The sequence below is a fragment of the Podarcis tiliguerta genome (genome assembly GCF_965153285.1).
Source record: "Podarcis tiliguerta genome assembly, chromosome: 6".
NCBI classification, from domain to species: domain Eukaryota; kingdom Metazoa; phylum Chordata; class Lepidosauria; order Squamata; family Lacertidae; genus Podarcis; species Podarcis tiliguerta.
The window spans coordinates 2,245,937-2,269,643 of record NC_139539.1 but is presented as its reverse complement, the minus strand read 5'-3'; the positions used below and the strand labels follow the sequence as shown (position 1 = coordinate 2,269,643).

General features: G+C 48.1%; 1 protein-coding gene across 1 annotated transcript; it reads left to right on the top strand.

Annotated features, from left to right (window-relative positions):
* Window positions 1–503: 503 nt before the first annotated feature.
* Window positions 504–23,303, top strand: LOC310680626 (uncharacterized protein). The gene is made up of 12 exons (XM_083447538.1): window positions 504–641; window positions 5,383–5,517; window positions 9,185–9,728; window positions 10,504–10,608; window positions 12,503–12,649; window positions 14,420–14,483; window positions 14,802–14,862; window positions 15,006–15,097; window positions 16,240–16,282; window positions 17,202–17,256; window positions 18,900–20,327; window positions 20,698–23,303. The coding sequence occupies exons 2-10, from the start codon at window positions 5,394–5,396 to the stop codon at window positions 17,234–17,236; spliced, it is 1,215 nt and encodes a 404-aa protein (XP_083303664.1). The 5' UTR covers window positions 504–641; window positions 5,383–5,393; the 3' UTR covers window positions 17,237–17,256; window positions 18,900–20,327; window positions 20,698–23,303.
* Window positions 23,304–23,707: the final 404 nt, after the last annotated feature.

Below are 23,707 nucleotides of genomic sequence, written 5' to 3'. Positions count from 1 at the left end.
AGGTTGTTTTCTGCTGCTCCAGAGAAGCGGACACGGAGCAATGGATCCAAACTACAAGAAAGAAGATTCCACCTAAACATTAGGAAGAACTTCCTGACAGTAAGAGCTGTTTGACAGTGGAATTTGCTGCCAAGGAGTGTGGTGGAGTCTCCTTCTTTGGAGGTCTTTAAGCAGAGGCTTGACAACCATATGTCAGGAGTGCTCTGATGGTGTTTCCTGCTTGGCAGGGGGTTGGACTCGATGGCCCTTGGGGTCTCTTCCAACTCTATGATTCTATGATTCTAATTCTTCCTCACTTTCTGCCATCAAGGTTGTGTCATCTGCATATTTGAGGTTGTGACTAAACGACTAAACAACAACAACAACAACAAAGTTATGTAAGATCTCCAGGAAGCAGAAGTCCAGGTGCTGAAGGAGGCATCCCAGAGCTGTTTCAAGTGCCTCCTGTTTGCTTCTGAGTGTCGAAATCCATCCTTTGTGCAGGGCCTTGATACCATCTCCGAATGCTGCCAATCCAGAACCCTCTTTCCCCCCTTATACCAGCCCTGGGCTTGGCTATATAAGGGCTCTTGTGGCAGAGCAGCAGCGGCAGCAGATAAGGCAGCCCCGGAGACCTGTTTGCAAATGTCAAGGCGTCCCAGGTAAGAGACACAAAACTCCTAACGCTTTCGCTGCAGCATTTTCCGCTTCTCCTCCAAGCAAGGCACAGCGGGGTTGGCTGGGCTTCTTCTGCTTCCAAAGAGCAGCTGGGGGGGGGGGTGCAGTTTGCGTAGGAATGCCTAAAAGGGATCAGTTTTACCTATGAAATCGCCTCACCCCAAAAGTGCCCACTCAGCCACTTCGATCGGCAGAATTGGCACTGCTGCATAACCCCCATTCTGCATTGGTAAGAACTCAGTTGTGGAGTGTCTACACTTTGGAACTGACTGCCTCATGAGGTCAAGCAAGAGCCTTCTCGGTACTCTTTGTAGCACCTGCTAAAAACAGTCTTGTTTAGACAAGCCTGCCCAGCTTTTAGCATTCTAACTTTTTGTAGGTTTTAATCATAAAAATAATATTTTTTATTTTTTAAAGTACTGCTGCATTTTTTTTATTGTTTTAAATTTTTGTAAACTGCTTTGAGGTTGTTGTTTTTACAGTCAAATGGTGTGCAGAGGTTTGGAAATGTACTTTCAATCTGTTCCTGGAGATTGAATTGGCAAAAACAGCAATTGTCCCGAGCAATTGGAGTAATGGCGGATATGAAATAAAATCAATAGTAGTAAAAAAACAGAGAGAGATATTTAGGGGTGATTCCAAGCAGAGGGGAGATGAAAAGATGATTCTTGACATGATGGTGGTTTTTTTCAAAAAGGAAGGTCAATTTTCAGTGCTTAGACCTGGGAGACCTGGGTTCAAATTCTCCGCTCGGCCATGAAGATCGCAGGGTGATGGGGGGGGGGAGTCCCTGCCTCTCTCAGCCTAAAGGGCTGTTGTTGTGGGGGTTAAGTAAGGAAGGGGAAAAACCAGGGGTGTCACCTCAATCCCCTGGGCGGGGGGAAGGTGGGATTCTGCAATGTGGCGTCTCTACGGAAACCAACAAAGGTTCCTTTCATCCCACATAACAAGGAAGTGCTGTTTGGAATGTCTAATATTTTGGAAAGCTCAGTTTGTGTGTGAATGAACACTCCACACCCAAAGGACTCCTCTCTTTTTTTTCCCCCGCTGGTAAGATTTTTTTATTGAAATTTCCTCACGGTACAATAAAATTGCAACTGCGAAAGATGCAAAACAAAGAAAAGAAACAGGAAAAGAAAGGGACAACAGGGATAAAAAGAGGAACGAGAAAAATAAAGAAAACAAAAGAAGAGAACCATGAGCAAAAACTTCAAGAGAGGAACTTCCAATTCCCCACCTGCCATTTATATAAAAGAAGGAGATAAGATAATTTAACACCTTTGGTCAATGTGAGCATCCAGCGACTCCACTTTCTGCTAAACCATATTTCCTCCAAGTTAAGGTGTCTCAGATTCATTTCCTTTTTACACAGAAAGTCCAAGATGGGTTCCCAAGATGAGTCAGTTTGGTTTAGTGGTTAAGAGCGGTAGTCACGTAATCTGGGGAACCGGGTTCGCGTCTCCGCTCCTCCACATGCAGCTGCTGGGTGACCTTGGGCCAGTCACACTTCTCTGAAGTCTCTCAGCCCCACTCACCTCACAGAGTGTTTGTTGTGAGGGAGGAAGGGAAAGGAGAATGTTAGCCGCTTTGAGACTCCTTAAAGGGAGTGAAAGGCGGGATATCAAATCCAAACTCTTCTTCTTCCCTAATTGCTAATATTATTAATAAACCTTAACCACATCCTTTCTTTTAATTTTACTTCTGTTAATTCCCACCACCATGACTCCAAAGGGAATAATACTAGATTTTTCCCCCATCCATGTTTGTATCAAAGTCTCTCTGCTGTGATCACTATCCTTTCACTTCTCCAGGAAACTAAGGGGCTGAAGGAGCCGGTTCCCGCATTGCAGGGGGTTGGAATGGATGACCTTCAGGGTCCCTCCCCATTCTGCAGTTCTGTGAACCTGTGAATTCATGAGTTCTTTCCCCATTTCCCTTTTCCTTCTGATATTGCATCACTCCCGGAGGCCGCTGATCATGAGGGGTCATCATGGAGATCTCCCCTTCCCCCTTTAGCTCCTTTGGAAAAAAGGAAAATGTCCCCCCCCCTTTGCATACCTTGGGGTTCACTCTTTTGTGCCAGCCATTTGTTCTTCCTTCTTCTTTCTTTGTGGCTCAGGCTTGGCTCCATCCCTTTCGGCACTCAACCACTTGACTTTGCTGTTAGCCAGAATGATAAAGTCACACCTGTTTGCCCCAAAGACCCATCCCACTGGGGGAAACTGAGCAGAAAGATGATAATCAGCCAGTCTAAATGAGCATCTTAAAAAGCAGAGACATCACCTTGCCGACAAAGGTCCGAATAGTTCAAGCTGTGGTTTTCCGAGTAGTGATGTCTGGAAGTGAGAGCTGGACCATAAAGAAGGCTGATCGCCGAAGAATGGATGCTTTTGAATTCTGGTGCTGGAGGAGACTCTTGAGAGTCCCATGGACTGCAAGAAGATCAAACACATCCATTCTGAAGGAAATCAGCCCTGAGTGCTCACTGGAAGGACAGATCCTGAAGCTGAGGCTCCAAAACTTTGGCCACCTCATGAGAAGAGAAGACTCCCTGGAAAAGACCCTGATCTTGGGAAAGACGGAGGGCACAAGGAGAGGGGGATGACAGAGGACAAGATGGTTGGACAGTGTTCTTGAAGCTACCAGCATGAGTTTGACCAAACTGCGGGAGGCAATGGAAGACAGGAGTGCCTGGTGTGCTCTGGTCCAGGGGGTCACGAAGAGACGGACATGGCTAAATGACTAAACAACAAAAATGAGCACAGTAACCTTTCTGTGTCATCTCAGAAGCCTGGCTCTGCCAGGAGACCATGCAGTCACTTTGTCCATAGCTATTATGGAGGTAGGTTTTGGGTTTTTTTCCTTTTAAGCCCTGCATGTTTAATTGAGCAGGAAAAAGCAGCGCTTATTTTTATACCGAATAACTTCACGTTTTCTCCCCCAAAAGCAGGCTTCAAAGATTTCAAAGGAGCCAATTTTGGTCCATGGCGTGTCTGCAAAAGAGATGCCAGCAAACCCCTTTGATTCTATCCTGCACTGAAGGCTGCTGCCTGAATCCTGGCCTTCCTCTCTCTTTCAGTAGTCATGGCAGTGAGTCCACTCGTGTGCACTGATCAAAGGCAGGACGCGAGAGACATTCTAGCAAGTCAGAATCTCAGTTAATGATGGCAGGAACTCCTAGGAAGGAGGGTCATATTCAACAATAATGAAGTTATGTGGGATAGACCAAACTCTGCTGTTCGGCAGGGCGGAAATCATCAGGCTTGCCTCGCCTTGTTCTTCGGCTCGTAATTCAGAGAATGAAAGTACAGTGGAATTTGCTGCCAAGGAGTGTGGTGGAGTCTCCTTCTTTGGAGGTCTTTAAGCAGAGACTTGACAACCATATGTCAGGAGTCCTCTGATGGTGTTTCCTGCTTGGCAGGGGGTTGGACTCGATGGCCCTTGTGGTCTCTTCCAACTCTATGATTCTATGGTACCTCAGGTTAAGAACTTAATTCGTTCTGGAGGTCTGTTCTTGACCTGAAACTGTTCTTAATCTGAAGCATCACTTTAGCTAATGGGGCCTCCTGCTGCTGCGGCACTGCCAGAGCACGATTTCTGTTCTCATCCTGAAGCAAAGTTCTTAACTTTGCTCCATCTGGTACGCAGGCTGAAACCCTCCCTGCCCGCAGACTGTCTCGCCAGAGTGGTGCATGCTCTAGTTATCTCTCGCTTGGACTATTGCAATGCGCTCTACGTGGGGCTACTTTTGAAGGTGACCCAGAAACTACAACTAATCCAGAATGCAGCAGCTAGACTGGTGACTGGGAGCGGCCACCGAGACCATATACCACTGTCCTGAAAGACCTACATTGGCTCCCAGTACATTTCCAGGCACAATTCAAAGTGTTGGTGCTGACCTTGAAAGCCCTAAACGGCCTCAATCCAGTATACCTGAAGGAGCGTCTCCACCCCTCTCGTTCTGCCCGGACACTGAGGTCCAGCTCCGAGGGCCTTCTGGCGGTTCCCTCACTGTGAGAAGCCAAGTTACAGGGAACCAGGCAGAGGGCCTTCTCGGTGGTGGCACCCACCTGTGGAACACCCTCCCACCAGATGTCAAAGAGAAGAATAACTACCAGACTTTTAGAAGACATCTGAAGGCAGCCCTGTTTAGGGAAGCTTTTAATGTTTAACAGACTACTGTATTTTAATACTTTGTTGGAAGCCGCCCAGAGTGGCTGGGGAAATCCAGCTAGATAGGCGGGGTATAAATAAATTATTATTATTATTATTATTATTATTATTATTATTATTATTATTAACCTGAGGTACTATTTCTGGGTTAGAGGAGTCTGTAACCTGAAGCCTCTGTAACCCGAGGTACCACTGTATACCACTGCAGAGAGTCTAGTAAATATGCCACCACTTTAACCTCTCATCCAAAGAAATCTTAGAATCATAGAAATATAAAGTTCCATCTTGTCCAACCCCCTCCAATGCAAGAATCATAGGTGTCCCGGGGGGGGGGGGGGGCTCGAACCACCAACCTTCCAGAGTAGCGTCCATACGATCAAAACACAACACTCTGTACTGCAGGCTTAAAACAGAAAAAAGACACACAAGAAAACCTAGAAGCCACACACCTTGAGCAGAAAATGTGGCTGTTCATATCACATCTGGCTTGTTCCCTTCCCACCTGAGCACCCCGCACCTGCTCCAGCTGCCTTGCCCCTCTCTCTTTTGCAGATGCAAGGAGGATGAAGACCTTGACAGCGGTGAAGACGTGGTGCCTGGTCACCATCTTCTGCAGGTCCTTGGTTCCGTCGCAAAGTCTTGGGCTGGGCGGTCTTCTTGGTTCAGGCTCAGCAAAGACTGAAAAAGGTGAGTTGGACCTCAAAGGGGTGACAAGAGGGGCAGCTGAAGAGGCAGCAGAAGTCCAGCTCCCACACTTTCCATGGGTTATATGAAAGCAAAGATGAAATTCCTTGGGAAACACATTTCTAAGAAACTTCTGCCCTTAAGGTCTTCAACTCCAAAATTATAGCTCAATTGTACTATGGTATTCCCAGTGGCGTAGCGTGGGTTGTCAGCACCCGGGGCAAGGCAAGTAATTTGCACCCCCTAACCCGTGGATTTGCGCCCCCTAACCCTAACCCCCAGATGTTGCGCCCGGTGCGGCCGGCCCCCCTGCACCCCCCACGCTATGCCACTGGGCATTCCAGTTTGGCTGCCAGGGTTTACCCAGTTGGTAGAATGAGTCCAAGCAGTTTTCCTCTTCAAGATCTTTACTGTCTCATGCTGTCTACCCTAGGCAGTCTTGTGTCTAGAGGGAGGTCAACACAAGGTAGAGACTATCGCCTGGGTGAGATTTCTTCTATGCTGGTAAAGATGCTCTCCTCAGCGAAGTTTTGTTAGACCCCTTTCTTCCCCCAGGCCTACAACAGTTTAACAAGAAGGTACAGCAACTCAGGCTGTCAGTGGAACTTTTGCGATCGATGTCCCTACCATCTGCCAAGGCTATAATAAAAACTAGGTTGTGAGATATCGAGCACCAGGAACGAACAGCAGCCGCAGAGAAAACATGCTCCCCTCTTAACTTTCAACATTCTTGGGCACATGAAATTAACCACAATTAGCTTGAGTTTCTGCTTAACCCTCAAGAAAGAAGGGCATTTTCCCTGACCAGGTTTAATTCAAATCCATCAAACCTCCTTTGGGGAAGGTTCTCAGGCAGGGTGGAAGGAGAATGACCTTGCCCAGGTGAAGGCCACCTGGTGGAAACCCTTATGCATATGGCTCCATAAGCTGATCTCTGTCAGCAATTTCTAGATCAACTCTGCATCCCCAAATGGAAACCAGAGTTGGAGGCCATATATTTTCTATTACTGGGGAATGATCAGGAGCTCACCAAGTTAGTGGCTAAATATCTCTATTTGGTTTTTTGTCGTCGAAATACACTGCAGATATCTGATCTCCCTGGAGACCAAGAGATTGATGGGAGACTGCTCTGCCTCCTTTCTTTTAGGAAAGGTTTTGTGCCACTGGTACAGGGACGTGGGTTAAACCACAGAGCCTAGGACTTGCTGATCAGAAGGTCAGCAGTTCGAATCCCCGTGACAGGGTGAGCTCCCGTTGCTCGGTCCCTGCTCCTGCCAACCTAGCAGTTCGAAAGCATGTCAAAGTGCAAGTAGATAAATAGGTACCGCTCCGGCGGGAAGGTAAACGGCATTTCCGTGCGCTGCTCTGGTTTGCTAGAAGCGGCTTAGTCATGCTGGCCACATGACCCAGAAGCTGTACGCCGGCTCCCTCGGCCAGTAAAGTGAGATGAGCGCCGCAACCCCAGAGTCGGTCACGACTGGACCTAATGGTCAGAAGGTTACGGTTCGAAACTCCGTGACGGGGTGAGCTCCCTGGACCTAATGCTCAGGGGTCCCTTTATGTAGTTAAACTATGGTACTCACTCCTACAGGAGGCAGCAACAGTCGCCAACCTGGATGGCTTTCAAAGAGGTTTGGCAAATTCACGGAGGAAAAAAGGGCTATTAGTGGCTGCTAGCCACAGTGGCTCTACTCTGCCACCAAAGTCGGAGGCCATGATGTTTCTGAATCCCAGTTGCTGGAAACCAGAGTAGGAGAGAGGGCTCTTCTGCTTGGATCCTGCTTGCAGGATTCCCATTGGAGCATCTGGCCGGTCACTGCGAGAACAGGACCTTGAGCCATTGGCCTGATCCTGCAGGTTCTTCTTGTAAGCCACTTGGATATATATTTTTAATGAAACCGTAGTCTATAAATATTTTTATGTCTGACTACTTAAATAGCATCCGTATTGACAATATATTTGGCACAGGAGGTCTATTATACACAGACATTGCTGGGGAAAAGGGGCTCCTGGGGACATATCTGAACATGAAATTTATTACGCTCAGAGACCAGCTTGTGAAACCCAAATGGAACTACAATCCCAATAGCAAAAAAGACATCTAAAACAATATACAACAATGGATTTTAAGTTTAAAAGTGTGATAGGTGTATAAACACATAAAAAGTTTAAGATAGAGAAATGACCCAAAGTCGCCCGTGGATCTGGTTTTGGGAATTTTCTTAACAAACTAGATTGAATCAGGGGATGGTCTGCTCCTACAGATCTGTGTACTGAATCTGGGGACAATCCGGGTCGTCTTGTGGTCTTTGCCTAACAGGAGAAGATTAAATTTTTGCTTTACCGGGAGGTCAGTAAGCCTCACCAGCAGGGGGTCAATGGTTTCTCTACGTGCCTCATCGTAAAAGGGACATCTAAAAAATACCGTATTTTTCGCTCTGTAAGATGCACCAGACCACAAGACGCACCTAGTTTTTGGAGGAGGGAAACAAGAAAAAAAATATTCTGAATCTCAGAAGCCAGAACAGCAAGAGGGATCGCTGTGCAGTGAAAGCAGCAATCCCTATTGCTGTTCTGGCTTCTGGGATAGCTGCGCAGCCTGCATTCGCTCCATAAGACGCACACACATTTCTCCTTACTTTTTAGGATGGAAAAAGTGAGTCTTATAGAGCAAAAAATACGGTATGTGTTCAGGGCTTCCTATATCCCCCAATGGACAGGCGCAAATTCTCTGGTCATATGGGACTTTTTTAAAGGATCCTTCCAAGACTGGCGAGGGCAGAGCCGAGCTTCTGGCAAGTGTAAGAGCCAGTGTGGTGTAGTGGTTGAGAGCGGTAGTCTCGTAATCTGGGGAACCGGGTTCGCGTCTCCGCTCCTCCACATGCAGCTGCTGGGTGACCTTGGGCTAGCCACACTTCCTTGAAGTCTCTCAGCCCCACTCACCTCACAGAGTGTTTGTTGTGGGGGAGGAAGGGAAAGGAGAATGTTAGCCACTTTGAGACTCCTTAAAGGGAGTGAAAGGCGGGATATCAAATCCAAACTCTTCTTCTTCTTCTTGCATTTTTGGATACAAGAAAAAAGAGATATGCTGCTGGAGCAGCTATATATCTCTCAATTACTACAATTTTGTAGTCGGGGCACCTTGAGCAGTCCTGTTGTCTCTCGGTGTCTATAATTCTTTGCCTAACCATAGCTTTTGCTTGGCCTAAGTCCAGACTTAGAAGGGCTTGAGGGGCAAAACCCAGTTTCTGAAGAGTGTTCAGGACTGCTGTCTACCAACCTGACTGGAACTGGTCACAAAGGATCAGTGGAGCTATACCACGGGGGAGCAGTTTCAGTGACAGCCATTTATAGATTGATGTTAGGCTGATGTGCGCCTCCACTCTCATCGCTGGGGACATGTCTCCTTGGATGATTCTCACTATCTCAGAAAGAGCGGGTGGTAGGGTGGAGTTTAGGACCTGTGAGACCAGGGTTCAAATCCCCACGCAGCCATGAATTGCTGAGTGGCCTGGCTCCACTCCTTGCCTCTCAGCCCAGCCTACCCCACCGGGTTGTTCCGGGGATTGAAGGATAAGCAGGAGAACCACGCCGGCCACCTTGAGCTCCTCGGGGAGAGAAGGTGGGCTATAAATGTAATATATAAATAACGGGGATCTTCTTGGTGCAGGCAGTGATTCTGGCAAAGGTGGTCTCCTCGGTGGTCTTGGAGGTGGCCTGCTCGGTGCTGTCGGAGGAGGAGCAGTAGATGGAGTACTTGGAGCTGTTGGTGGTGGAGGTGACAGCAAAGGCGGCGGCTTGCTTGGAGCTGTTGGTGGCGGTGGAGGAGAAGGTGGAGGTGGCCTCCTTGGTGCTGTTGGAGGTGGCGATGGAGGTGGCCTGCTCGGCGCTGTTGGAGGTGGCGATGGAGGTGGCCTGCTTGGTGCTGTTGGAGGTGGCGATGGAGGTGGCCTGCTCGGCGCTGTTGCTGGAGGAGATGGCCTGCTCGGTGGTAGCGGAGGCCTTCTTGGCAACACCACCGGAGGTCTACTTGGCGGTGGTGGTGAATCTGGAGGTGGCGGCCTTCTAGGTGGTGCTCTGGGTGGCGATCTCCTCGGCAAAAATGGCCTCCTGGGTGGTGATCTTCTTGGTGGAGAGAACGGCCTTCTTGGTGGAAACCTACTTGGTCTGGGAGGTCTCCTCGGCGGTGGAGGATCCAAGGAGCCATTCCAATGGTGAGTTGGTGTGGGCAAGGGAGCAGCCATTGCAGTTGACAGACCACGTCCCCAACCAGAATGAGAAGCTGTAGGTCCATCACCACCCCTAATTCTGGACTTGGTTGCACTACAGGCCAATTCTGATCTCCTTCTCTTCCCTTCTACCGCTAGGAAGGGCATTGATAAGCTGGAAGGGGTGCAGAGGAGGGTAACCAAGGTGACCAAGGGTCTGGAAACCAAGTCTTGTGAGGAACGGTTGAGGGAGTTGGGCATCTTTAGCCTGGAAAAGAGGAGACTGAGAAGAGATGTGACAGCCAATTTCAAATACGTAAAGGGCTGTCACATGGAAGTGGAGAATAGGACATGAACCAGTAGATTCAAGTTGCAAGAAAGGCGATTCTGACTAAACATTAGGAAGACCATCCTGAGGGTAACAGCCATTTGTCAGTGGGATGGACTCCCTCAGAAGGCTCTCCTTCATTTGAAGTTTTTAAGGAGAGATTGGATGGCCATCTGTCATGGATGCTTTAGTTGAGATTCCTGCATTGTGGGGTCTTGGAATAGATGATCATTGGGTTCTCTTCCAACTCTACAATTCTATGATTCTAAGAGCATCTTATTAGGCAAAATCTATCATCTTGTTGGGGTTGAACCACATCAGTGCCATTGGGAGGAGAGAGTGGGATGGATACATGAATCAACCTGAAGAGCAAATAAGAACTTTGCAATGTGTGCCGACCACTCTGGGGTCTCCATGCATCTTCTCCCTTCTGTTATGTTGCTCAATTTGCAGGTTTAATGCTGTGAACCTTGAGGTTGTTGGAGGGTCCTGGAAGGTCATCCGTGGAAATGAGCTACAGCTCAACCTACATGCAACCATTACTACTAATTTGCCAGGGTGAGTCATGAGAGCGAGAGCTGCTTCCTTCACATTCAGCTTGTTCTGAAATTAACATGAGCAGGAAAGGGCAAAAGTCCAGTAGCAGAAGACATATCTTGCACCTCTTAGCATCCTTCCCCAACCTTCTCTTTTCCTAGATGTTGCCAGACTACATCTCCCATCAGCCCCAGCATCATATATCTGTGCTGATGGGAGTTATAGTGCAAAAGGTATAGGGAGAGCACCAAGTCAGCAAAGACTAGCCCCTAACATCTCCAGCTGAAGGGATTCCAATAAGCAGGAGGGCTAGGAAGGATCTCTGCCTGAGATTTTGCAGAGATGCTTCCATACCAAGTCAAGGTGGCCAAAACGGATGGGCTGGTTGTCTGGTTCCTTCCAAGGTAGCTCCTTCCCACCACAAAAACCTTAATGAGGATTTGTTGACTTGGTCAGTGCCTCTCCTTGTCCAAATGCCTCTGAGTTCCCCCAGGTTCTCCTTCACTGTCCCACTCAGCTGCCCCAACCAGCTCTTGTTGTTGTTTAGTCATTTAGTCATGTCTGACTCTTTGTGACCCCCTGGACCAGAGCACACCAGGCACTCCTGTCTTCCACTGCCTCCCACAGTTTGGTCAAACTCATGCTGGTAGCTTTGAGAACACTGTCCAACCATCTCGTCCTCTGTCGTCCCCTTCTCCTTGTGCCCTCCATCTTTCCCAACATCAGGATGGTGTTTCCTGCTTGGCAGGGGGTTGGACTCGATGGCCCTTGTGGTCTCTTCCAACTCTATGATTCTATGATTCTAGGGTCTTTTCCAGGGAGTCTTCTCTTTTCATGAGGTGGCCAAAGTCTTGGAGCCTCAGCTTCAGGATCGGTCCTTCCAGTGAGCAGTCCTTAAGAATGGAGAGGTTGGATCTTCTTGCAGTCTCTTGAGAGTCCCATGGACTGCAAGAAGATCCAACCTCTCTTGAGTCTCCTCCAGCACCATAACCAGCTCTAGGCAGCCCCAAAGCTCTGCAGTTAAACCACTGTCAACCAGAAGGGCTGAGATGCCCTTGTGGGACTTCCCCCTTGCTCCTGGACAACCTTCAGGAGGGAGGTGCAGAGGAGAGTCCGAGCCTGCATGGTTTGGTCCTGCCTTATGTGCTGTTGGTGGCCTGCACTGAGTTGCAACACTATATTCTCATCCAGCCTTTCTACAAAGAGACATCCCCAGAGCATGGAGTGCTCCACAATGTCTTAATCTAAGAATATAGGAAGAGCTGGCTGCTGGATCAGGCCACTGGCCCATCTGGTCCAGCATCCTATCCTCATAGTGGACAACCAGATGTTGTCCACTGCAAGCGGGACCCAGGCATGGGGTTCCTCTCCCCTCCTGCAACTGGTTTCCAGCAACTGGTATTCAGAACCATCACTGCCTCCATCTGTGGAGGGAGAACGTAGCCATCCTAGTAGCCACCAATAGCCCTCTCCTCCTCCATGAATTTGTCCAATCCTCTTTCAAAGCCACCCAGGTTCGTGGCCTCCTGTGGGCCACGCCCTACATGAAGAAGGACTTTCATTTATGTGTCCTGAATCTTCCAACATCCAGCTTCATTCAGTGCCCATCAGTTTTAGTGCTACGGAATAGAGGTCTTCAAAGAATGACCCAGGTGTTTCTCTAAAGCTGGTTGACAAGAGAGGCAGCTTGCCTGCCACTGCGGTTTTTCTTTTGCAACCCACAGCTGCCAGAAAGCATTGAGCATGTTCTGGGTCACGCTTCCAGTTTAGTTCATGCTGAGCGCCTCTGAAAGGCCCTACAGCCTCTGGCCATTCCCCACATGAGCTGATGACACATCCCAGAACACTCTCTGGCCCCTGCAGGTCCCTTCCCAACACTCAAAGCCCAGCACCGCTGTCTGACTTTGTCTCCCAGGGTGCTCAGCTTTCTCAGCGGAACTTCTGTGGTGATGGACATCAGCCCTCACCTGGTGTTAACCCAAGACAAACCGGGAGATCTCAAGCTGGTCCTTAAGAACTGCCAGGATATGGTCGCTGGCTTCAGCATCAAGCTGCCAAGCAGGTTGGTTATTAAAGGTTTTAGGGGCTTATCTGGGTGGTTTCCTTATCATTTTGGGAAATGTAAATAAATCAGACTAAAATTAAATTTTCTCCCAGTTTCTCCTCTATCCTTACCTGTTCTGACTTCACCTCATCACCTCTGCTTCTCTGAGAATCACTGCGGTGTTTGAAAAGGTGGCACCTCTCATTCCATTAGCGCAAGTATTTCTGCTTCCACAGTAGAACTCCCCATTATGTACATCCTGTGTCCTCCCCAGATCTTCTCCAAAGGGTTGGATGAACCCCCAGATCAGATTTAGGGGGAGTGTGGGGACAGAGGAGCAAGGGGGAACATTCATTTGTGGAAGCAGAAGTCCTTGTGCTAATGAAATCAGTAAACCAGATTGGCCAACCAGGTCTTATTGCTCGCACTCAAAGCTTATCCACACTTTGCTTTCCTCCACTCTTTCAAGGCAAAGTTTTTAACTTAATGCTCCATGCCCGAGGATCTTTTCTTTTTCTTTTGCTATGAAGTTTTCGCCGCAAAAAATCTATTCTTTAAAGCTCAGTTGGAACAAATGTCAATACATGGGAAACCCGAACTGACGTTCATTCCGTTTCAGCTTTTTGTGGGGAAAGCTCAGGGCAGAAACAAAACACAAAACAAAACAAAACAAAACAAAACAATGCTCATCCACGGACCACATCTCTACCTGGAATGAGTTGAGCTAAGTGTGGATAAGCCCCCAGAGTTCAGTGGGACTAACTTCATTCTGTTTCCATTTTGAATCCTTGCCATTTCCCCCCTTCATTCATTGTCTTGTTCAGAATTATAGGGCTTGTTCCAATATTCTAACAGTATGCAAGGGGGCAGAGAAACCCTCTCACTATTAGGAAAAGGGGAAATTGCAGATTTATTGCTGCTGCAGCCTCCTAGTGGCGCAGCAATAAAACTGCTAGTACATTTGCAGAGCTAGGCAGGGTCCAGCATGGGTTCAAATTGGATGGGGGACCACATGTTGAGATTCCTGCATTGCAGGGGGTTGGACTAGATGTCCCTCAGGGTCCCTTCCAACTCTACAATTCTACGGTTCTTATTGGCTACCAGACATCTGCATCTTAATAATGTCCACTGCACAACCTACTCCTGGATCAAGGCCAAAGTAGCCCTAAGCAACCATCATAATCAAAAGTCAAATCCCTATAAGGTCACCTTCCTTGGTGATAAGAGCAGGAGACACAGCACAGCAATGGGGAATCCAGCCCTGAAATCTGACTGGTGTTGTTTTGGCTCTTCCTCTTGTCTCTTGCGGCCTAGGACCCTCATACCTATGGGACCGCCTCTCCTGGTATGTCCCACGGAGGACCTTACGGTCTTCAAACAAAAACATCTTGGAGGTCCCAGGCCACAGGGAGGTTAGGCTGGCCTCAACCAGAGCCAGGGCTTTTTCAGCCATGGCCCCAATCTGGTGGAACGCTCTGTCACAAGAGACTAGGGCCCTGCGGGACTTGACATCTTTCTGCAGGGCCTGCAAGATGGAGCTGTTCCACCAGGCCTTTGGCCAAGGCGCAGCCTGACCCCCTCCTTTGGCAATCCTCACAGAACTCTAGCCCAATGGTTGCCATGGATTTGACTCTGAATTGATTTTAGAATGAATTGATTTTAGAATGTTGTGTTACTTTTATTGTTGTTAGCCGCTCTGAGCTCAGCTTCGGCTGGGGAGGGCGGGATATAAATAAAATATTATTATTATTATTATTATTATTATTATTATTATTATTTCCTCCTTAGCTTGCTTGCAAATCTGTTGAGTGGCGTCATCAATTCTGGCCTCCGTGCCCTCCTGCCTTCAGTGGTGAGTAGCCAATTGTCTACATGTATTGGGGCAAAAGGCTGGCAAATGGCTTGGAAGAATGGAAACTGGAGAGCACGTAGTTGGGGGAGGGCCATGGCTCAGTGGCAGAGCATCTGACTTATTATTTCCATGTTGTTGATGATGATGATGATGATAGGGACCCCAAGGGTCATCTAGTCCAGTGTTCTTCAAACCTGGGTCCCCAGATATTCTTGGACTACGTCCCATCATCCCTATTGGCAAAGATGACTGGGAACCCAAGGTTGAAGAACTCTGATCTTGTGATATCTCAGAAGGTGGCCTTGTTCTTCTTTCCAGATGTGCCCAGTGTTCCAACTCTGGTTCAATGTTGTCAACATGCAACTCCAAGCTCTCAACAGTAAGCTTCCTTTCTAAACCTTCCTCTCGTTTGCAAGCTTGTGGGGAGCTGCTGATGGCGTAATCCTGCCCCATCCCAGCTTCCAATGGACTCTCTTGTGGCCCCCCCGGCCTGATTCATGCCCCTCTCCCCTCCCTGTTCAGAATACGCCTCCTTCGGGCTCCTTGGGAAACTCCAGACAGCTCTCTCCAGCGTGCCGATTTCAACGGGACAGTTTTCTGAAATGGACCTGAAGGTGTGTTCTTCACATGCATTGGCTTTCTTGCTCCTCCTGCTCCTCCTGGTGTGCTTCCATGTTCTAAGGACTTCTTCTGCCCAAGCTTCTCTTGGACAAAGCTCCCCTCCCCAGGGACCTCAAGCTTTTACGATTAACCTTAAATGGAGAGAAATATGGATCACAGCTTCCACTTCCGTAGACACCCAGGGGTGCATTTCCCACAATCTTGGGGCCTTTGCCTGTCTCCCCATCTCTGCCTCCTCTTTTATAAAAGTGATCTCATGTGGGGTGTGGAGATGAACAGAGTGAGTCAGCCCAAGAACAGAGTGAGTCAAACAATTGGCCCAGCTAGCTCAGTTACATTATCCACACCAGTGGTTTCCACAGCTGCCTTGATCCCTTAAAGTAGGTGGGGATTCCTCACTTCCGCCAAGCCCCTTTCGGCGCCACTTTTTGCATGCGTGTAAGTGGGAGCATGGGACGTGGGTGGTGCTGTGGGTTAAACCACAGAGCCTAGGACTTGCTGATCAGAAGGTTCGAATCCCCGCAACGGGGTGAGCTCCCGTTGTTCGGTCCTAGCTCCTGCCAACCTAGCAGTTTGAAAGCATGTCAAAGTGCAAGTAGATAAATAGGTACCACTCCGGCGGGAAGGTAAACGGCGTTTTCGTGTGCTGCTCTGGTTCGCCAGAAGCGGCTTAGTCCTGCTGGCCACATGACCCGGAAGCTGAACGCCGGCTGCCTCGGCCAATAAAACGAGATGAGTGCCGCAACCCCAGAGTCGGCCACGACTGGTCCTAATGGTCAGGGGTACCTTTACCTTTACCTTTAAGTGGGAGCACATGTCTTGAAGGGAACCCAAGCAATGACACTGCTTTGCAGGGCCGAGCTGACGCCCCCCCTTCCCCAAAATTAGTGTGTACAAGGGGGCTAGAGAGGGCAAAACAAGATTGAGACCAGAAGCAGAAATATTTTGTTATTGGGGGGAAGGAAAAAGAGAAGCACGCAGCACGGGGCACACATGCAAACCTTCCTTCCGTGATCCAGCAGGCTATTTTTGCATCCTTATGAAGAAAGCAGAACTTTCTTCATGGAACAATCTCTCCCAGTCCCTGGAGAAGTGTGTCCAGTTTTATCTGACTCTCTTTCTTCCCCTTTTGTAGGACAAGCCTTTTCCGGGAGCCTTCCTCAAGTGGCTACTCGAGTGTAAGTTTCCCCTCCTTCCCACCATCCCTATGGGCTGCGATACTTAAGAATCACGATGTTTCCTTTTTTGGGATTCTGGGCCAAGGGCCAACCCAGACAGGATGGGGGCAACCCCATTTATTCATGGATACGTCTGCCTTATTCACGTGTGAGGTGAGATGTGGAGGCTTATTTTTGCAGCAAAAGGTGTACACACAGGTGTGGTGGGCTGAACCCACTGCTTGGGACCACCTTACCTGGCCGTGCCCAATACCTGCTTCAGGCACTTCCTGTTTCAGATCTGAGCCGGGAGAAAAGGGTCTGCATTAGGGAAGAGAGGAGGGTCATTCTCCACTCACCCATTGAGATTTTTGCCTCTGTTTGTGGGTTAAAAAAGAAAAAAAGACTTTGGACGTCAACAGGGGAAGGAAACCTGGCTGCTCCTATTGCAACTAGTTTGACTGCATTTATTTAGTTATTTCATAAAAATGTGTTCACCCTTTGATTATAAAATAAAACCTCCAAGCGTTTTACAAAAGAGATAAAACCACAAAAAACATCAGTGGGATGAATAAACAAGAATAACTTAAGTTAAAATAGCAACGGACTGCAAACACATTAAAACTTGCATTGGCTTTCTAAAGATCCGGGTAATTCGTCTAAACAAAAAATGTTTTCAGCATGCCCCAAAAGCGAAGGCGCCTGATGACAACAGGCAGGGAGTTTCAAAGTGTAGGAGCTGCCCTGAATTTTATAAAGGGAGCGCCCAATGTTAAGGATGCTGTTGAGGCTGCAAGGGTGATCACCTATGGACACAACACACCCTTTGATGTCCCAGGAATCAGGCCAACCCCAGCCATGTGAGATCAAATGGGCAGGGGTGGAAGGCGATGGTTGGGCTGCCCGGTTGGGAATCAATAACTAGCTTGCTTCTCTGCAGTTTCCCGTTCTTTTGGTGGACACAAGACTCACTGATGGGCTTCTGCAAGCATCCGGTGAGTACAGATCCCCAAGACCTTCTGCTCTCCTGAAACTCTCACAGCCTCCATTCCCTGCTGTGGCTTCATGGCTGCATGGTGGTTTCACAAGGAACCATAGATGGTTACTTCCATCCATGCACCCGCGCACAGATTTTCTGTGCAACTTCAGTGCAGGACTTCCTTTTGCTGCAGGGGCTGCCAGCAACCCACTCCCAGCCTTTAAGCCCCCCACAAAAGGTGGCAGTGTGGGTGATCAGCCCCTGAAAACAGCCGGTGTGACAGAACAGGGTCCCGTCAGCCTGTCCCACAATGCGATTGGCACTGCACTCACTGAACCTGTGACAGGAGGCCCCGCCCCTAACATGGATCTCCATTCTGCAGAAAAAGCTGTTCATTCAGTGCTGGCCAGTGGGGGCAAGAGGGTCGGACTAATAATAATAATAATTTGTTATTGGTACCCCACCCATTTGGCTGGGTTTCCCCAGCCACTCTGGGTGGCTTCCAACAAAGATTAAAAAATACATTAAAATGTCACACATTAAAAACTTCCCTGAACAGGTCTGCCTTCAGATGTCTTCTAAAAGTCTGGTAGTTGTTTATATCTTTGACATCTGATGGGAGGGCGTTCCACAGGGCAGGCACCACTACCAAGAAGGCCCTCTGCCTGGATCCCTGTAACTTGGCTTCTCGCAGTGAGGGAACCGCCAGAAGGCCCTTGGAGCTGGACCTCAGTGTCCAGGCTGAACGATGGGGGTGGAGATGCTCCTTCAGGGATACAGGACTGAGGCAGTTTAGGGCTTTAAAGGTCAGCACCAACACTTTGAATTGTGCTCGGAAACATACTGGGAGCCAATGTAGGTCTTTCAGGACTGGTGTTATGTGGTCTCAGCGACTGCTCCCAGCCACCAGTCTAGCTGCCGCATTCTGGATTAGTTGTAGTTTCCGGGTCACCTTCAAAGGTAGCCCCACGTAGAGCGCATTGCAGTAGTCCAAGCGAGAGATAACCAGAACATGCACCACTCTGGCAAGACAGTCTGCGGGAAGGGAGGGTCTCACCCTGCATACCAGATGGAGCTGGTACCAGATGGACACAGAATGGAGCTGCGCCTCCATGGTCAGCTGTGAGTCCAAAATGACTCCCAGGCTGCGCACCTGGTCCTTCAGGGTCACAGTTACCCCATTCAGGACCAGGGAGTCCCCCACCCCTGCCCGCCTCCTGTTCCCCCAAAACAATACTAGGGCCTGACAGCGACCAGGGTTCAAATCCCCACTCATCATGAAGTGCATTGGCTGACCTTGGAAATCAGTCGCTGCCTCTCAGCCTAACCTACCTCACCGGGTTGTTGTGGGCATTCAATGTGGAGGGGGAGGAGAACCACACAGGCCCCCTTGGAGAAAAAAAAGGTGGGATCTAAGTGCCACAAATAAGCAATAAATAAACCCTGTCTTCATTTGCTAGTTCCTTTGCTAGTTCCTAAAGCTGGATGCATTCCTGATGAATTAGCGTTCCTCAGGTTTCAGTCCCCTCCCTGTAATTCGAACCCGCCACTTCACCTCTTGTGCCACTTCACTGAAAGGTGTGCCAATGTTCCCTCTTCTAATCACCTTTTAAAGCATGCAGATGCTCGGGCGCACCTTTGATCTCGTGTTTTCTTTAGGATGAAGCTTGCCAGCAGCTCCTCTGGCTTCTCGGCTCATGACCTGCCTCACAGACCTTCCATTGTCTTCGCAATGTGCCTTTGTACCTCTGGACAAAATCCAGTTTGTGAACAGCGCCCTCCTTGGCAGATGGAACTGAATTGAGGGGTGAATCCTTAACACATCTCTCCTCATCTTCTCCATGGTGCTGGTGGATAATGTTCCTCAACTTCTCTATAGCAGCCCCCAAAATGCCAGGAGACCATATTCTCCCTTGAACTTGCATTTACCTTGGCCAGCCTCCCCCAACCTGGCGCTCTCAAGATATTTAGGATATTTACAACTTTCAGTCCCAGCCTTTGCAGGTGTGCTGGGAATTGTAGTCAGAGAGGTCCTTAGCTCAGCACCTGCCTTGCAAGCAGAAGGTTCCAGGGTCTACCCCAGATAGCATCTCTAGGCAGGCTTGGAAGAGACTTCTTCCTGAAATCCTGGAAAGCTACTGAGCTAGATAGCTGGTGGTCTGAGTCTGCATAAGGCAGTTTCCTATTTCCTATGTAGTCCAAAACATACTGAGGGCAGCAGGTGGAGAAAGACTTGGATAGACCAGAGCGATTTGGTCAAACACCCAGAGTGAGAGGTACAGGTCCAATCCAAACCCCTAAAATTTGGCTACAGGTCCCAATTTGTCCACAGACCCTCTGTGTGGTCTTGAGCAAGTCCTTGCTCTTGGCCTCAGTTATTCAGTCTGCAGCATGGGGACAATCGAAGCCTACAGGGCTGGTGTGAGGACGAAGGAGACCAGCTGGTGTTGCTGGCTGCCCTGAATGGCAACCGGACACAGAGGCAAAAGAAATGTGAACTAGTAGCTCGTGCCCTTAGATATGGGGTCACAAACATCCAGCAAGGCATCATTGCTTATTCTGGAGAGTTGCAGAAGACCCTGGCTGCTGAATCAGACCCAAGGGGGTCCCGTGGGTTTCTTAAATAAACATACAGTACCATGATGGTCTTTACTTGGTCAGAACAATTTGATTTGATGGGAAACCCACAAAAATGGAGTCCGTGACCCTATCAGTTACACAGCCTTGCATTAGCTCCACACATGCATAGAAATTGAGTCACATTCTCTGAGACAAAGCATGCCTGGTGCCCAGTTCAGCAGCATGAGGCCAGGTTTTCCTTGCACAAACTTCCATAATACGGTCTCAGCAAGCAGATTCTCCTAACAGCATCCTTTCACAAACTCTTTGTTCTACATCTCTTCATATGTAGGCTCTATCAAAGCATGTACTAGAATTCCCGCTGCAGGGAATTCTAGGCCATCCCTCGTGTATCTCAGTGGGCTGCCAGGATGCCTTCCCTGGGAGGTGGACAAGATGGCCCTGATCCCAAGGCCACTCTCTCTTCATATGTGGGTTTCAACTTTCTCATGGGACAGCTCCTTAGATGTGGACCAGGGAATCATTGAATCACAGAGTTGGAAGAGACCACAAGGGCCATCGAGTCCAACCCCCTGCCAAGCAGGAAACACCATCAGAGCACTCCTGAGATATGGCTGTCAAGCCTCTGCTTAAAGACCTCCAAAGAAGGAGACTCCACCACACTCCTGGGCAGCAAATTCCACTGTCGAACAGCTCTTACTGTCAGGAAGTTCTTCCTAATGTTTAGGTGGAATCTTCTTTCTTGTAGTTTGGATCCATTGCTCCGTATCCGCTTCTCTGGAGCAGCAGAAAACAACTTTTCTCCCTCCTCCGTGTGACATCCCTTTATATATTTGAACATGGCTATCCTATCACCCCTTAACCTCCTCTTCTCCAGGCTAAAGTAAAGGGAAGCTTTACTTCTGCCCCACTTATCAGGTGGGTGTCTTAGTTGCTGGGGGCAAACAGACTTTAAAGAATATCTACTGCAGCTAATTATTGTTATTAATAGAATTTCTATACTGCCCTTTGTCTGAGGATCATGAGGCAGCTTTCAATATAAAAACATAGGCTCGTTTTCATTTCCTTGAGGTCTATCAGCACAAACAGATCAGATAAGAGCAAGGATGTGAATAATTTTTCTTACAATTATAACATTAATTCAGTTCTGCAAGGGACACAAGTTACTCACATAAAAATTGCCGGTGTGAGGAGACAACATCTCCTACCTAGACGAAAACCAGAACTCCTGAGAGAGAGAGAGAACTGTTGCTTTAGGGAATCAGAGCAATTAATTGATTGGAAGGGTTGACAGGTAATCAATTTGTAGCCTGAATGAGGAACAGAAAAACCTAGACCTGCAGAAATGCTTGCTCAGTTGTCTGTTTGATCATGCAAGTATTCAGGCATTTTTTAATTTAAGAATTAAAAACGTGCAATCGTTAAAATTTAGCAGTGCATAAAAATCTATTAATTTTGTAAAATATAAAGCACTGAACTCATCCATATCTAACTTTGAAAATCCAATTTAAGAAGTCCTCCAGTTAGCTGAATATTGGGTTTTTGGGATGAATACTAAGAAGGCAGAATCCTATAGGCTTATACCCCCTTCAGCATTGCCTGCATATCTCTCTTTCTCTCTGGGGGCTCAAGTCCCTGTCCGTGGGGTTCCAAGGAGCCCAAACACTGACTGCTTAGCTTCAACGTGCTCACCACATCATGTGCCTTTGGACTATGGGTGCTATTCAGTGTTCCGCATGCTCAGAGTAGAACCACTGAAATCAGTCGCACCCATTGATTTCCATGGACCTACATGACTGTGGCTTACACCCACATACATGCCTACTTGGAAGTTTGAACAACTTAAATGTTCAATAGACTTGGGGCTGATCCGGACTTCCTTTCGTGCCGCACTTCCCAGGCACAGATCTGTGTTTTCCAGGTCTGTATCTTCCACCACCACTTTTCCCAGGAAAATTGGCTGCTTATTGCTGAAACAGAACGAACATCAATCGGGTTTTCTGTGGGTTGCCATTTGTTCTAATTCAGCAGGTTTTCCTGGAAGAAAGCTGGAGGACAAAAAAAAAATGCTTGGATAAAGACCTGGAACTGAGGGATATGGGTGGCGCTGTGGGTTAAACCACAGAGCCTAGGACTTGCCGATCGGAAGGTCAGCGGTTCGAATCCCTGCGACGGGGTGAGCTCCCGTTGCTCGGTCCCTGCTCCTGCCAACCTAGCAGTTCAAAAGCACATCAAAGTGCAAGTAGATAAATAGGTACCGCTCTGGCGGGAAGGTAACCGGCGTTTCTGTGCGCTGCTCTGGTTCGCCAGAAGTGGCTTAGTCCTGCTGGCCACATGACCCGGAAGCTGTACGCCGGCTCCCTCGGCCAGTAAAGCGAGATGAGCGCCGCAACCCCAGAGTTGGCCACGACTGGACCTAATGGTCAGGGGTCCCTTTACTTTACAGACCTGGAAAGCATAGACCTGTGTCTGGAAAGTGTGGCACAAAAGGAATCTGGATGAGCCCTTGCTTTCGGGGAAATGTGTAGAGGATTGCAGCCTTAACCGACATTAAGGAATGAACAGCGGAAGACTTGCTTTGGACAAAGAACTTCCCAGATCTGAACTTTGGCATAACTAGTTAGGGAGATGAAAGACCCCTTTCTGGTGCCCTGGAGAGCTTCTGCCTGCTTTTGCCAAGGTGGCTCCCTCCAGATGTTTTGCATCACAACTCCCATCAGCCCCTGAAAACACGCCTTCATCGTCCTTTCCTTGCCAAGTTAAGGTGTTTTCTTTTTTTTTGTGTTCCCAAGGTTTTCGATTTGCAATTGGATCTTGCTGCTTGTTTTATGCTGCCTTTTGTCATTTTGTGGCTTTTTGCTTCTGCTGTTTTATTTTGTCCTTATATTCTTTCTTATTTTCATCTCCCGTGAACTGCCTCGAGAATATGATTGATGAGGCTAGAACCTAGAGCAAAACACTTTCCTCGCTTCATGTTTAAAGTTTTAGTGCTCTTTTCACTTTCAAAGCTATTTCCTTTGTTCGTGTTTCTACTTACGATTCTGTGTTGTCATGAGTCACAAGAGAGCCAATTATTCGTAATAGGTCTTGATTTTCCTTTAAATTAGTTGCAGTACAACTGTAACAGGTGTAGGTTTGTTTTGTAAGGAGCTATATATAAATACTTTATGCTATTAATTTCCTACTATGTGTTCGTTAGTAAGAATGTATTAAAAAAAATTTTTTTCACTAGATCAAGTCCATGCTTTTTGTTGCATTAATTAAATAGTTTGAAATGGAATTTGGAATAAATGCACAATTAATTCCTACTGTTTTGAATGTCATCATGCGATTGTCCCCCTTAGTGGGTCAGGCAAACCACTGTTCTGAATAATGCCTTTCGTAGGGTAGAGGGCACGGGGGATAAAAAGGGGTCAGAGTCGTCAAAGAAGTGTGGGAAATACTGTCTTAAATGTACATAATAAATAAATAATCTGGACCTGAGTTGGCATGAGCAGTTTCCTATGTTCTTAATTGTCTCCCCAATTCATGAAGGCAGTTTCTTGTTCCTTCTGCGATCTGAATGAAGTTATGCAATTTCATGTGTCCCCCAGAGGAATCCTTTGTGAGTCTTCTCTCTCAGCAGCTTGACGCCCCACGACTGTATCCTCATCACAGTGTAAACCGAGACGCGAGCCAAGGGGCCGATTGAGTTACCCGTTTTTGTGGCTAGACAATAACTGCTGGCGATAATCTGGAAAGGGCGTGAGAAGGACCCGGCACCTCCAAAGGGCAAAAGCATTACCGCCTTGGGAGCCTGACCACTATGTAATAACCGCAACGCAGGGAAATGGCGCTCCCAGAAGGAGAGGGTTTTGTCTTTGGGGCCAGCTATGTTTGCGTAGCTT

Bases quoted from the DNA above. Each gene is read 5' to 3' on its own strand.
- LOC310680626 (XM_083447538.1), top strand. From the start codon at position 5,394: ATGAAGACCTTGACAGCGGTGAAGACGTGGTGCCTGGTCACCATCTTC. The intron at 10,609-12,502 runs GTGAGTCATGAG...TTTGTCTCCCAG, and splicing joins ATTACTACTAATTTGCCAGG to GGTGCTCAGCTTTCTCAGCG. The intron at 14,863-15,005 runs GTAAGCTTCCTT...CTCCCTGTTCAG, and splicing joins GCAACTCCAAGCTCTCAACA to AATACGCCTCCTTCGGGCTC.